General features: G+C 41.2%; 1 protein-coding gene across 1 annotated transcript; it reads right to left on the minus strand.

The window, feature by feature from the left end:
- Positions 1–282: 282 nt before the first annotated feature.
- LOC127194150 (ATP synthase subunit d, mitochondrial-like) lies at positions 283–768 on the minus strand. The gene has a single exon (XM_051151489.1). It carries the CDS (start codon positions 766–768, stop codon positions 283–285), a length of 486 nt encoding a protein of 161 aa, XP_051007446.1.
- Positions 769–15,077: the final 14,309 nt, after the last annotated feature.

Here is a 15,077-nt window from a genome sequence, read left to right on the forward strand (position 1 = left end):
AAAGTAACATCAATCTTATCCAATTGTGAACATTGATACAATAAGTGGCCCAACAAGACATGCCCACTGGTGCACAGAGTGGCACAAACACTACAGGAATAATCAACCACTACTTTATGGTTATATTTAAGACCTGCTCCACAAGTTGAAACCCATGCCTGGACCTGCTATTACAGAAGGAACCCATGGCTAGACAATTGGCCATAGACTCTAATGGAGAACTTACTACAATTACTCTATTAAATGGGGATAGTATTTAATTTTTTACACTACGTAAACGCTTTATTTCAATGTAGGCCAGGGCTCCCTCCTGGCCTGCTGCACAGGTTCTGATAGGCTGGTTTCTGGGAAGGCATCACTCAGGTCATCAGTGGTCATCTGGTCAAAAGGAATTATGTCCTTCATTTTCTCCAGCTGCTTCTCATATTCCTGGACCCTGACCAGGGATCCAGACACAAACTCAGCACAGTTCTTCACATCCTCCTTTTCCTCATGGTTCACCAGGGCCGTGTATTTATCCTCAGGCACAGGAATCTTTGGGGCGTTATACTTCTTTTCAAAATCATTCACCAAGTCTGCCTTGGCCACATTGGCTTTGCAGTAAGCCCAGTCAATCGCTCGTGGTTTCTCAGACAGATTAGCCAACCTGGAATGGAGGGTCTCATTACAGTACTTAAGGGAGTTTGCAGTTATCTTTTGATTTGGGGGTATGATTTCCCCAAAAGCTACCCAATCGATGGTTTTTAGAGCAAGTTTACGCTCAGCCATCTTGGGATCCTTTAACCCCAGCAGAGCAGTGTCTCCGGCAGCAAGGAACAGGCAAATGGGCATAGTATTAAACCAACTCCTAATCACATCTTTATATCCACAGGTAGTGCACCTCTAAACCTGCATCACAGAAGCTTCTTAGAGAGACCTACAACTTGTCAAGGTGTAGAGAAGAAATGACTGCTAAATGCTCAGCCCTAAATATGATGTCTATATCACACTCCTTCCTCTACAGAAGGGAGGATACAAAGAGTGTAAAAGCCAGAAGGTAGATAATGACTGCAATAAACGTGGTTTTCAAACACAGTAAGGCGGTTGCACCTATGAACTTACAATGGTTATGATAGCATGTACAAGACCTATGCAAAAAAAGCCAGACAAAAGCTCAGTATGGACAAAAAAGGTGGGCATGATGCTTAATTCCTGGTAGAGGAGGTATTGCCAATTGATGGGTTCTGGTAAATGGAGATTCAGGGTGTTATTTAAGAGTATTGACTTGGTAGATTAAGCACACCTCAGTGGATAGCCAAACAGCCAAGAATACAGAGGCAGCACAGCTTGAAGAGATGTTTATTTTTAAAGTTACAGAGTTAGGTGAGTAGAGAAGAGATAGTAGATCTGGGGTAGTGGTGAATGAGCAAAAGACATGGAATAAAACACTAAAAGAACTAATACAAAAATTAAGTTAACATTCTGCTATGTGTTGCAGTCATCTTCCCAGGGCCATTTTGATATGGCACTACTGTATATTCAAAAACAAGTCGTGCTCAATGGATGCAAGGTGTAAATGTGAGTATGAAGGCAGGTGTGTCTGCACATGTGTAGATAGAGAGCTGTGCTGCTCTTATGGTATGAGTCTTTCGCTTTTCCCTACTTGAACTATAGTGACCTCTCAGGAAGAGCAAGTAAAAAACCACTAGGATACGCTTTGCTTAGTATTGTCGCAGTGACCAAAAAGCTTCCCATTTCTCCCCTGTTCTGCTACTTTAAAACTACACATGTAAACCTAGACACCATTTTAAAATGGTCATTTAAATAAAAATAATGAATGATATGGTCAAATGTCTTCTTCATGGAATGAGGCTAGGTCCATGTTATATGCTATGCGAAATGACTTGGATTCTCAGAATACAAACTTTAAACCTGTGTTTCCTCGAATACAAGAACACATCAAAGATACCATTCATCATGAACAAGTAGGCGTCATTCCAGGCATGCAGGGATGGTTTAATATATGGAAATCCATCAATGTAATCCACCATATAAACAAACTGAAAATAAAAAACCACATGATCATCTTAGGTGCACGGAAAGCATTTGATAAAATCCAACACCCATTCATGTTTAAAGTTTTAGAGAGATCGGGGATACAAGGCACTTTCCTCAACATAATAAAGGCTATATACAGCAAGCCAATAGCCAAAATCAAAGTAAATGGGGAGATACTCAAGGAAATTCCTCTAAAATTGGGAACAAGGCAAGGCTGCCCACTCTCTCCATATCTCTTTAATATAGTACTCGAAGTTCTAGCCAGAGCAATAAGACAACAAAAGGAAATCAAGGGTATCCAAATGGGAAAGGAGGAAGTCAAATTATCCCTATTTGCAGATGATATGATAGTGTACATAAGTGACCCTCAAAATTCCACCAGAGAACTCCTACAGCTGATAAACACCTTCAGCAAATTGGCTGGATACAAAATTAACTCAAAAAAGTCTGTAGCCTTCCTATACACAAATGACAAGCTTGCAGAGGAAGAAATTAGGAAAACCACACCCTTCACATTAGCCACAAGCAATATAAAATATTTAGGAGCTACTCTAACTAAGCAAGTGAAGGACTTGTTTGAAAATAAATTCAAAACTCTGAAGAAAGAGATTGAAGATGACCTGAGAAGATGGAATGATCTTCCTTGCTCATGAATTGGGAGAATTAACATAGTAAAAATGGCTATCTTACCAAAAGCAATCTACAGATTCAATGCAATCCCTATCAAAATACCTACACAATTTTTTAAAGACATTGAAAGTTCAAGTCTGAACTTCATATGGAAAAACAAAAAACCCAGAATAGCTGAAACAATCTTGAACAATAAAGGATCCTCCAGAGGAATCTCCATACCTGATCTCAAACTGTACTATACAGCAATAGTAATTAAAACAGCATGGTACTGGCACAGCAACAGGTTGGTTGATCAGTGGAATCAAATCGAATACCCAGAAATGAATCCACACACATATGCTCACTTGATTTTTGACAAAGAAGCCAAATCCATTCAATGGAAAAGGAATAGCATTTTCAACAAATGGTGCTGGTCTAACTGGATGTATATGTGTAAAAAAAAATGCAACTGGACCCATATTTGTCACCTTGCACAAAACTCAAATCCAAGTGGATTAAAGGTCTCAACATAAACCCAGAGACACTAAGTCACTTAGAAGAAAAAGTAACGAAGAACCTGGAACACATTGGCACAGGAGACAACTTCCTGAACAGAACACCAACAGCCCAGGTCTTAAGATCAACAATTAATAAATGGGACCTCATGAGGCTGAGAAGCTTCTGTAAGGCAGGAGACACTGTCAAGAGAACAAAGCGACAGCCTACAGACTGGGAAAAGATCTTCACCAACCCCACATCTGACAAAGGTCTAATATCCAAAATATATAAAGAACTCAAGAAAGTAACCACCACCAAACCAAATAACCCAATTGAGCAATGGGCTTGGAACTAAACAGAGAATTCTCAACAGAGGAATACCAAATGGCTGAGAAACACTTAAAGAAATGCTCAACCTCCTTAGTCATCAGGGAAATGCAAATCAAAACAACTCTGAGATTCCATCTTACACCCATCAGAATGGCTAAGATCAATAATTCAAGTGACACCACATGCTGGCGAGGATGTGGGGAGAGAGGAACACTCCTTCATTGCTGGTGGGAATGCAAAATAGTACAGTCACTTTGGAAATCTATCTGGTGCTATCTCAGAAAACTGGGAATAGGGCTTCCTCAAGACCCAGCTATTCCACTCCTTGGAATATACCCAGAAGATGCTCCAGCACACAACAAGAAAATTTGCTCAACCATGTTCATAGCAGCCTTTTTCATAATAGTCAGAACATGGAAACAGCCTAAGTGTCCCTCAGTAGAAGAATGGATAAAGAAACTGTGGTACATATACACTATGGAATACTTCTCAGCTATTAAAAACAAGGAATTCCCGAAATTTGTGGACAAATGGATTGAGCTAGAAATGATCATAATGAGTAAGTTAACCCAGAAGCAGAAAGATTCAAAGGGTATATACTCACTTATATCTGCATACTAGCCCAAGGGGCATGTCCCACGAAAGCCTTCACTTAACAGGAAACTGGGACAGAGGGGAGGACATTCTATTGGGACTCTAGATAAGAGAAACATGGGAGAATGGCAAAGTAGAAGGATCCAGAGGGTCCTAGAAACCTACAAGAAGAACATTATGATAGGCAGATTTGGGCCCAGGGGTCCCACTCAAACTATGGCACCAGCCAAGGACAATACAGGCTGTAAACTTTAAACCCCTACCCTGATCTAGCCAGTGGACAGGACATTCTCCACAGTTGAGTGGAGAGTGGGGTATGACTTTCACACGTACTCTGGTGCCTCATATTTGACCATGTCCCCTGGAGGGGGAGACCCGGTGGCACTCAGAGGAAGGATAGCAGGCTACCAAGAAGGGACTTGATATCCTATGAGCATATAAAGGGGAAAGAAGTCCCCCTCAGGCACAGTCATAGGGGAGGGGAGTAAGGGAAAATGGGAGGGAGGGAAGAATGAGAGAATACAAGGGATGGGATAACCATTGAGATGCAACAAGAGTAAATTAATAAAAAAAAAAAAAAAAAGGAAAAAAAGCTGTTTCCATCATACAAATGCATGGGCATTTATGTCCCTGTATACATAGCATGTACCATGTGTTGATATACTGTAGATATCTTGTGAATAATGATTAATCACATAAGCTTGAGTTTCCCCAAGTGTGGTGAGCTTCCAGGATCCATTTGGCCTTCTCCTTCTCCTGTCAGGTAGCCCATCTTGGTAGGATGTTCCTTTGTTGATGGTGGCATAACATATTACCACAGGCTGGGTAGCTTAAATAACAGAAATGTATTCACCATAACCTGGTTGAAGAAGGCCAAGGTATAGCCGATGGGTTCCTCTTTAGGCTTCTCTTGTCCTTCTCCTGTGTGCTCACATGGTCGTCCTTGTGTGCCATGTGTGTCCTGAGTATATCACATACACTGGATTAGGGGAAAGTCTAGTGAACTCATTTTTTAAAGCTATCTCCTTGAAGGTCCTAGTTCCAAATGTAGTTAGTTACATTCTGAGAAGTTAGGACTTCAACAAATAAAGAACAACAAAACTCATGGATCCTTTAGAGGTGTATAAAGGCTCAAGTTCTCTGGGTTCTTAAGATTAAGGTCTAGGCTACCTGATGGTCCAGGAGAGACATTCACAAGTGGTAACAGTACTGATGAAAGAAGAGAAATGTAACCGAATTTCATCTGAAAATACAGTGGGAAGGTGGTGTAACTACGCGGACCTACACAAACAGAACGCTGTGGTGAGGGACAGTGTTCAGAGACAGACTGTGTTCAGCGTAAATTCTGAGACTATAGGTTCACATCTCCACAGGACCTTAAGCATGTCCTCACACAGAGTTGGAAGCATGCCCTCCCTAGAAACTGTAAACAATCTCTAAATTTTTATTATATTTATGTATTTATTTGTTTATATATTTGTTATGTTTCCAGAACATCAGTGAAGGAAAAATCAGGGTAGGAACACAAAGTAACTGAAGCAAAACCCCCGAAGAAATGCTACATTCACTAGGTCATGCTTGGCTCGCTCGCTCGCTTGCTTGCTTTCTTTATCTTTCTATTTTTGTTTTTGTTTTGTTTTTTCAAGACAGGATTTCTCTGTGTTGCCCTGGCTGTCCTGGACTCACCCTGTAGATCAGGCTGGCCTTGAATTCAGAGATTCACCTGCCTCTGGAGTGCTGGGATTAAAGGTGTGCTCCACCACCGCACAGCTTCAGCTAGCTGTCTTATACAATCCATGCTCACTTGCCTAAAGACAATGGCACCACTATGTGCTGGATCCTCCCATATCAATCACAGGTCAATACAGCCTCTCACAGACATGGCCACAGCCAATCTGATTGAAGTAATTTTTCAATTGACATTGCCTCTACCCAGGTGAATCTAAGTTGTGTCATGTTGACAAGAACAACAAACCAGCATCTCATATGCATGTGGGGAGTAGAGAATACACATATACAAGATAGATATGTGGAAGTCAGAGACAACTTAGAGAAGTTGATTCTTCTTCGTCTGTGTAAATTCTGGGATTGAGTTCAGGACATCAGACGTGGCAGCAAGTACTTTTACCTATTGAGACATCTTGACAAGCCCAGAAATCTAAATTCTTTCACCTCTCCTGAAGCTGCCCCCACTCTGATAACTTCTCTATCTTTCTGCCCCACTCAGCTTGGCTGCCACATCAAAGCATCCCAGGCTGGTCAGTTTGCAAACTAGACATTTTCTTAGGATCCACAGTTAGAACGATAACAAGGATTCTCCTTGGGTTTTCCTCCTTGTTGGCTCTCCTATGACACAGAGAAAGTTCTGGTGTCTCTTCTGCACTGGGCAGGTGCCCCACACCAGCCTCTTTTTAGTGCGTATCACATGCCCCCATCTCCAAATATAGTCATCATGAGGATGAGAACTTCAATACAGGAAATGACAGATTCACACATCTAACCACAACACCAAAACCCGCATGCGATCTAGAGCTGTACCACACCTGCCAAGTGTATGGTCCTCCAGAGCATTTACCATAGCTGAGCTATGTCAAGACTAGGAGCAGCCACCAAAAGGATAAGTGATGAGCAATGTCAGACACTTTGGGAAAATTCATTCCTATTCTGTCCAGAGATTTCTTGTTTAAGGATTGGACTGAATTTTCTTCTAATTAGAATGAGTTTCAAGAGTCTTCTACTCAGTTGTTTATTTTTATGAAAGAACTAAAAATATGCCCGTACTTCTGAAGTATGCTAGACATTTAATTTCATTTAATTAGAATATATTAATTACATAGTAATCATTCATGATGACATTTCTATACATGTATACAATACACTTTGACTCTTCCACCCCACATATGAAACCACACTATGCTTGGCTTTCAGAGTCTGCTTCTCTCACTTGCCATGGAATTTCCATTTTCCTGCAAACATCATAATTTCAGCCTTTTTTCCCATTTATTGATTGGACTGATTATTAATTGTTTCGACTTTTTAGTTCTTTATATATTATAGATATTAATCCTATGTTGGATAGTACTTGACAAACATTTTCTTCTAGTCTGTAGGCTGTCTCTTAATTCTGTTGCTTTGGCTTTGGGAGGGTTTTTTGTTTGTTTTTGTTTTTGTTGTTGTTGTTGTTTTTGTTTTGTTTTGTTTTGTTTTGTTTTGTGTGAAGATTCTTTTCAGTTTTTTGAAGTCCCCTTGCCTATGACTGTATCTTACAACATTTTTTTTTACATTTTGCCTAAGTAGGTTCAAAGCTTCAGGTCTTTTGTTGGGATCTTTAATACATTTTTTGTATAAGTTGAACAATAGAGTTTTAGTTCTTCTACACATGCATACCTAGTTTTCCCATCATCACTTGTTAAAGGCTGTGTTTCTTTCCAATGTATGTTTTAGTTCCTTTCTCAAGAATAATATGAATATATTTGTGTGGGCTTATTTCTGGGTCTTCTATTTTATTTCATTGACCTATGTGTTTGGTTTTGTGCATCTATCATGCTAGCTTTGTTTCTACGGCTCTGTGTTATAATTTGAAATCAAGTATTGTAATTTATCTATCGTTACTATTTCTAAATAGAATCACTTCAGCGGTGTGAGGCCTTTTGCACTTTCATATTAATATTAGGGTCTGTTAGTTTGTTTGTGTAACGAATGTCACCGGAATTTTGAATCAGTACAGTTTTTTGTTTTGTTTTGTTTTTGTTTGTTTGTTTGTTTGTTTGTTTGTTTTTGTGATGTGGCCATTTTAACAATATTGGTTTGCCAGCCCAGAAACATGAGAGGTCCTATGTCTTCTAGTGTCTTTTTCAGTTTCCTTGATTCACAGCTCTCATTGCTTAGCCCTGACGTGTCTGACCTGCCTTCACCTATACTGTGGTACTTCACTCTTCATCCCGTTGAGAGCCTTCCTTCTTTAGTCCTCTGTTACCACAGTGGTTTTAGGAGATTCTGGAAGGATAAATCAGACCCCACAGGACCCACCTTTGGTAGATGCATATGTAAACTCCACACCTAGCATGAGAGTTTTTAAGACAGTGTTTCAGGACCTGGGTTTCTGAAGTTGAGGACTCTACTCCTTTAGAGTGAGTGAACAATTTGTTGATACTTGTGCACATAATCTTTTGTGAGACAATCACTGGGCTATCTTCTAGCCTTGAAGCCACTATAGTGTCCCTGTTAGCTCTGTGACATCAAACATCCTCTTCCCCTCTCTGCACTGCTCCATGTCAAGCAGACCCAAGATGAGCTCTATCACCCAGACTCTTGTGACTGTGACTGTTGGCCCAATTCATTTGGGAGACACAGGTAATATCTATGTGGCTAGATCTCTCTACAACCAGGCCATCTGAATGACCTTCCCTGTCCCCACTTCTCCAAGTCTGCTGGGCCTGTGTGAGAGTCCTCTCTATTGCTGCTCTCCAGATGCCTCAGCTTCATGATTTTGCCTCCTAAATCACAGTCAAGCTCCTCATCCCTCAACACAGGTGGTCCCTGACCTGATGCATCTTCATTTGCATTCTGTTTCTGCCCAATTAATTGCAGCATGATGATAAAGGGAAATAAGGAAAATGTTCATCAAATTACCTCATCCCAAATAAGCCAGAGTTTCTACATTTTAAAGAGCTGGCAAGTGCCTGGAGGTCTCATCATCTGAAACAGAGACTGAAGAGACTGGTCATAGGTGTGATGCCTTCTTTGTTCTGGTTCAGATACTCACAGTCTTCAATGTGGTCCATTTGCATAGTCATGATTGGACATGAGTTGATAATGGATATGCCATAAAATACACAGGAAAATTCATATTTTAGTGTAAATTCAGCCATGAAGGCTACTTTTCTGGCTCCATCGCCCATTCCTGGGATAACCACCCACAAGACACCATCCTTGAAAGTAAGTTGCATCCTAGGGAATGGCAGATGGAACACAGCACACAGTGATGCTGAAGGGACCACCATGCAGCCATCTTCCAGAAGCTCAACCCCTCCCCCCAGTGATTTGTGAAAACAGCCACCATGGGAAGCCTCTCCTCCCAGGTCCGCAGCAAAAATTTTTTATATCAAATGACCTTGATAACATGGTTGGGTAAAGACAATACAACCTCTTTTCTAGAATAGTCTTCTGGAGGGAAACTCTACTGGTGTCTTTTGTAGGAAAAGAGATTCCTGCTTCTCCTATGAGCTTTACCCAAATCTTTCCAGACTTGCTGAAATCCAGATGCTCCAAACAGGGTTGAGTGAAGGGGGAACGTGTGCTATTTACTCCAGCTGTGGCTAAGGACTTTCCGAGCACCTCTGCTATGTTCCCATCAGAAGACTCATCGACTATCAAAGTGTTCAGAGCAGGCTAACTTCGTCAGAGCTGGCAGGACACTAGAAAACACTCTGACAGCAGCACAAGCCTTCACATGAGACCAAACAAAAATGCAGGTTGTGAAAGATGCTCCTGGGCTGGCGGAATTCCCCTCATTAGCAGGAAGCCAGGCTACTCCATCCAGAGCACGCCTCCTGCGGCATGCCTGGACTCTACTCTGCACTCATTGGGCTTGCTTCTGACAAGACAGCATCACCTAGTGGGGGACTGCCAGGAGGACTCCGGATACCTGCATCACTGAATTCCTGGGGTCTTGGCTTTCAGCTAGTAAAGGAGATACTATGTCATCACTCCTCACTTCTTAACATTATAAAGACATGTGACGGAAGGATGTCTCACTTCTCAGAGGACAATAAAGGCAGAATGAGTCGAGCCACTTTGTTACAAGTTCCCATGCCTTTGGTCAAGCTCACTGTGCAATTAAAGCTTGAATGGGTCAGGGAGTAAGGGGGGGAACACTTTGGCTTCTGTGCACTTCCCTTCCAGCAGCCTCTGCTCCAGGGACCCAACAAACTTGAGTACTACTTCCATCAGAAACTACAGGAAACCCTGTGTGTGTTTCATGTCTGGATGCGCAGGGCCACCTTTTAGGTCTGTGGGAATCTTCCAGTGTGTTCTACTGAGAACACCATTCCTCCCTACTCAGCTTTTCCTTAGAAAACTAATCTGAGCTTACATACAAAACTGTTAACAGCTCAGCAATTCAGGCAAAGTGAAAAATGAAAGAACTACCTTCAAACAAGGTGAAACAGAAGAATTCCAGCAGAGCTGCTCACTGGGCCTCAGTGTCACAGTAACTTGTCTTCCATGAGGCATGGTCACCACACCCTGAACTTCTGTCTGCAGCACCTAAAATAGAAACCAGAGTACCAAACAGCATCTGGTCTGCGACTCAGGGAACTATTGCATTACTTGTACAAAAGTTCTCACTCTTAAGAGAGCAGGGCCAGTCTGGGAAAGCCTGGTATAGTGAAGACCCAGGCCATATGTATCAGGATCTATGAGGCCACCCTTCACCCAGGCCTGTGTCTAATCCCCCAAGAGAACACTGTGCATGGCAAAGGCCCTGGTCTGGGAAACAGGCCACATCCCTTTGAGTTCTGCCTCCACCTGCCTAACAGACCACCCAGTCCTCTGCTACACCTGTGGTGCTCCCTGGAAGTACAGGTCCTTCACTATGACATAACACGAAGTTTGTCAGAGATCCCAGCTTGCAGGATGGATGCTGATGCTTCTTCAATGACACTACCAGAGCTAGGAAAAGTGGGAAAAGAATAGATGATGCTCAGAGGTGCAAAGTCTTAGAGGAGTGGGTACTATGAATTATGTGCTACATGAAGATCACAGTTAATAATGAAAACAAGTTCTGACAAGGATGCATGGAAAGAGGAACACTTATCCACTGCTAGGAGAGTACAAAATGGTGCAGCCACTGTAGAAACTAGTGTGGATGCTCCTCAAAAACCTAGAAATAGACCCATCTATGATCCAGTACACTACTCTTGGGCACACATCCTACTCTAAAGATACCTGTTAATCCATGTTCACTGCTGCTTTAACAACAGCCAGGAAATGAAAACAGCCGAGATGGCCATCAACTGATGAATGAGCAATGAAAATGTGATACATCTATACAATGAAGAATTATTGGGTCATTAAGAAAAACAAAGTTATGAGATTCACAGGTAAATGGATGGAGCTGAAAATAATCATTCTGAGTGAAGAACCCTACACACAGAAAGACAGATGCCCCATGTTTTCTCTTATTGGTAGATATTAGGTGTGAATCTAAAGATATGTTTCCTTTTGAATGGCATAGAGGTCAATTAATTAGTAATGGGCTGTGGAGAAGAATTCAAGGAAGGGAAGATTAAATACAGTGGCATAATGAGTTAAAGGAGAGTATCGGTAATGGAGGAGCTAAACTGGGGATGGGAGGGCAGGGTAGAGGAAGGAATACAGGGAGGGATGAATAACTCTAGACCATTTGTAAAAGTCACATGGAAACTTGTTACTATCAAAGCTTCCTAAAATGTGCATATAGTCATATATAAAAAGAATTAAAATAGAGTTACCCTATTACAGGGTGTCAATGCCTCAATTAGATAGCACAACCTACCAAGTAAAAAGCCTAGTACAAGATTTAGTTACCTCTTTGGGAGTTGTTGGTCAGGGCAATCCTACAGACGCCCAAACATTGCAGGTTATTGCTAATGTACTTGATTACATTACAATAAGCATAGGGATTAAGACCCTATGTTGAAAACACAATATACTTGAGTCATAGAACATGGAGAAACCAAACTAGTACTGATCTAGAAGTGTCATGCCTACTGACTAGCGTTAATAGTTCTGGAAGGTACTAAGCACACTACCAGAGGAGAAAAGTAACTATTAATCTTATCTAGCTGTGAACCTTGCAAGCTATAATACTAGCTGATCCAGCAAGAAATCCCCATAGGTGCAATAGTGACATGAACGTCATGAGAGTAACCAGCCACTTTATGGTTCTGCTTTGATTTAAAGACTATTTCGTAAGATAATATCCATTCCTGGCTCTATTACTGGAACAAGACCTGTGGCTAGTCAGGAAATTGGCCGTAGAGGAGCATCAAATACTATCACTCTGCTCAACATAGAGTTAAACAGACTCCTAATGAGTTATCATTATACCCACTGATTGATGCACCCTTCAACCCTCATCAGAGAAGCTTCTTTTTGTGATAGACAGAAATTAATGAAGAAAGCCACAACTTGTCAAAGTGCAGCAAATAAGATACTGAAGAATTTTCAATCCTAAATGGAATGTCTGTATCATCCTCTCTCCTCCCGAGGCTCAGGGATCACCGAGAAAGAAAGGGTAGAAAGATCCAGAGTCTACAAGGAAATGCACTCCAGACACACCAGGGCAATTGCACACACTCACAGCATTATGACAGCATGCACAAGACCTATGCAAGTTCAAGCCAGACCAAATCTCAGTATGGAGAGGAGAGGAGAGCATGAAGTATTGCCACTAGCTGAAGAGCTCCTGGCAATTGATAGCTACCAGGAGATGGAGAATCCATTTTGTGTAAGAATATAGTCTCTAGTAAATTGACCACACTCCCATAGAATATATATCCAAGAATATATGGACAGCACAAATTAAAATCCATGTGTGTTTAAAAAAAAAAAACTAGACATAAAGTTGGGTGGGTATGGAAGGGAGTAGATCTGGGTTGAGTTGGGGAACAGAGTGAATAAGGTCTCTCAAAGAACTAATAAAAATGAAAAATAGATAGCAAATTTCAAAAAAAAATAGATATCAATGTTCTCCTCACAGAAAAAAGGAGTTGGTGAAGTGATGGATATAGGAGTTAGCTTTCTTAACTCTCTCCACAATCCAAACACTGGTCAAATGACAGTGCGCACAATTCCCATTTTCAATTAAGTGTTAAAATGTTAAGGCTGGAAAGATGGCTCAGCTGTTAAGAGCACCTGTTGCTTTTTCAGTGATCAAAGGTTCAATCTGTAGCACCCATATGGCAGCTCACAACTGTCTGTAACTAAAATTCTATGGGATCTAAGTCCCTTTTCTGGCTTCAGCAAGTTTCAGGCATGCATATGGCACATATACACACACACTTGCAGGCAAAACATTCATACACATAAAGTATTTTAAGTCAATTAATTTTTTAAATCTTATTTTACTTTATTATGTTTGTTTTTTGAGGTTTTTTGTTTTTGTTTTTGTTTTTTTAGACAGTTTTTCTGTATAGCCCACTTCCCAGCTAAGATTTAATTTTTAAAACTAAATTATTAGAAGTATATAAATACACTTTTAATACAGTTATTCCAACTGATTAGTAAAGAACAAACTGAGCAAGCTCCCAAAGTAAGTGGAGAGGGGAGGAAAGTGAACAAGGTATCCAGGATAAGAGGAGAAATAAAATTATGATTTTTAGCTTATTATCATTCATATGTTTCAGTGCTTTGAAAGGAGAGACTGAGTGGGTGAAGGGCACCAGACACAGGAAAACAAACTCAAAAATCCCAGTGGCAAAGATGGGATGCACAATGGTGGTAGCCACACCCAGTGCAGAAAGGCATCACAACTCAAAGTGAACAGTGACCACTGGAGCCCATGATGCTGCCCGGCATCAGGGAGAGCATGCTGACCTGCTCTATTACTCATCCAGAACACGGTCTCAGGGGCCATGCTTAGATTTACGATACCTATTATTGAGTTGTAGATCAGCCTAGATATTGCATGTCAGTATAAACACCTTTTCACACTCTTCCCCATATAACTTGTCATTTTTAATATCCCACATTGATGTTCAACATCTCCTTACCATCACAGTGTAAATACAGCATGTACCATATTCCCAATGTGACTAAAAAGAGTGATTGAAGAGCTGATGGAGGGGCGGATCTTTGATTTATTTCATCTGAGGTTCCCCAGGAATATGCTGTGATTTATGTCCCCACACAGCTGTCCGATTAGTTCACCCTGGGCTAAAAAGGCAAACCATTAAAGGCATTACAATTTCGACAAGGATGCTACCACTAGACAGCACAACAGTGACATCTGTGCCTTGGAACACAGGCCTTAGCAGAGAGCTGCGCTTCTTAGTTAACATCAGGATGATGGATCAGACATGGCCAACCAGAACAACTGAAACTGTTTTAAAACACTCAAGTGGGAGCTGCAGAGATCACTCAGTCGGAAAAGCCCTTGCCTCGAAAGCATGAAGACCTGAGTTCCAGCCCCAGACCCTATGAATGGCCTGCACTTCTGATCCCAGAAACAGTGGGTCCCTGAACGCGCTGGGACCAGCTAGTTTTGCCTATTGTGTGGAGTTCCAGGCCAAGAAGAGACCCTGCCTCAACATACATATAAATGGAAGGTTCTCGAAGGACAACACCCAAAGCCATCTTCTGACCTCTACATGCACATGTGCACACACACACATGTACCTCCACACAAACAGAATAAATAAATTAGTTAATTAATTAACTAATTAATTAAAATACTGAAATATATCCACTGATAGAGCAATCCCAGCCATATTTAGGGTGGTGAACAATTCTAATGGGATGTCAGTTTTTGTTTTATTCTAGATTTAGCATCTGTGCACTATAAAGTTCAAGGGCAAGAAGCTACTAAGCCACAGGAGTGATTTCCCAGAAAGTTGCTGAGAAATCTGGAACTAGAGGTTAGCACCTGCTTGGAGAGAGGCTTTTAGAAGAGTCATATGTGTAACCTTGCCTAAATCACAGCTCACCAGCCTACGTAGGCAGTGCACAGCCTTCTAGGAAGTGATACACAAGACTGACATTTATTCATACACGATGCCTTGCATTTGCAGGGGAATATCCTACTTATGAGAAGACAGGACCATCAAACCAAAAAACCAAGAACAGACAAACTAGAAGAAAAAGACCCATCTTTGATGTACCTATTGAAATGATCAGATAAGGAATTTTAAGGATTATAAATATGGCCCAGAAATTGATGGGGGAAAGTGAGAACTGGGCAGTCTCACCAGATCATTCTTAGGAAGAGCCAAGTGCACACTTTAAAACTGAAAAACACAATGATT

This window comes from Acomys russatus, chromosome 10 (genome assembly GCF_903995435.1).
Source record: "Acomys russatus chromosome 10, mAcoRus1.1, whole genome shotgun sequence".
Taxonomy (NCBI): domain Eukaryota; kingdom Metazoa; phylum Chordata; class Mammalia; order Rodentia; family Muridae; genus Acomys; species Acomys russatus.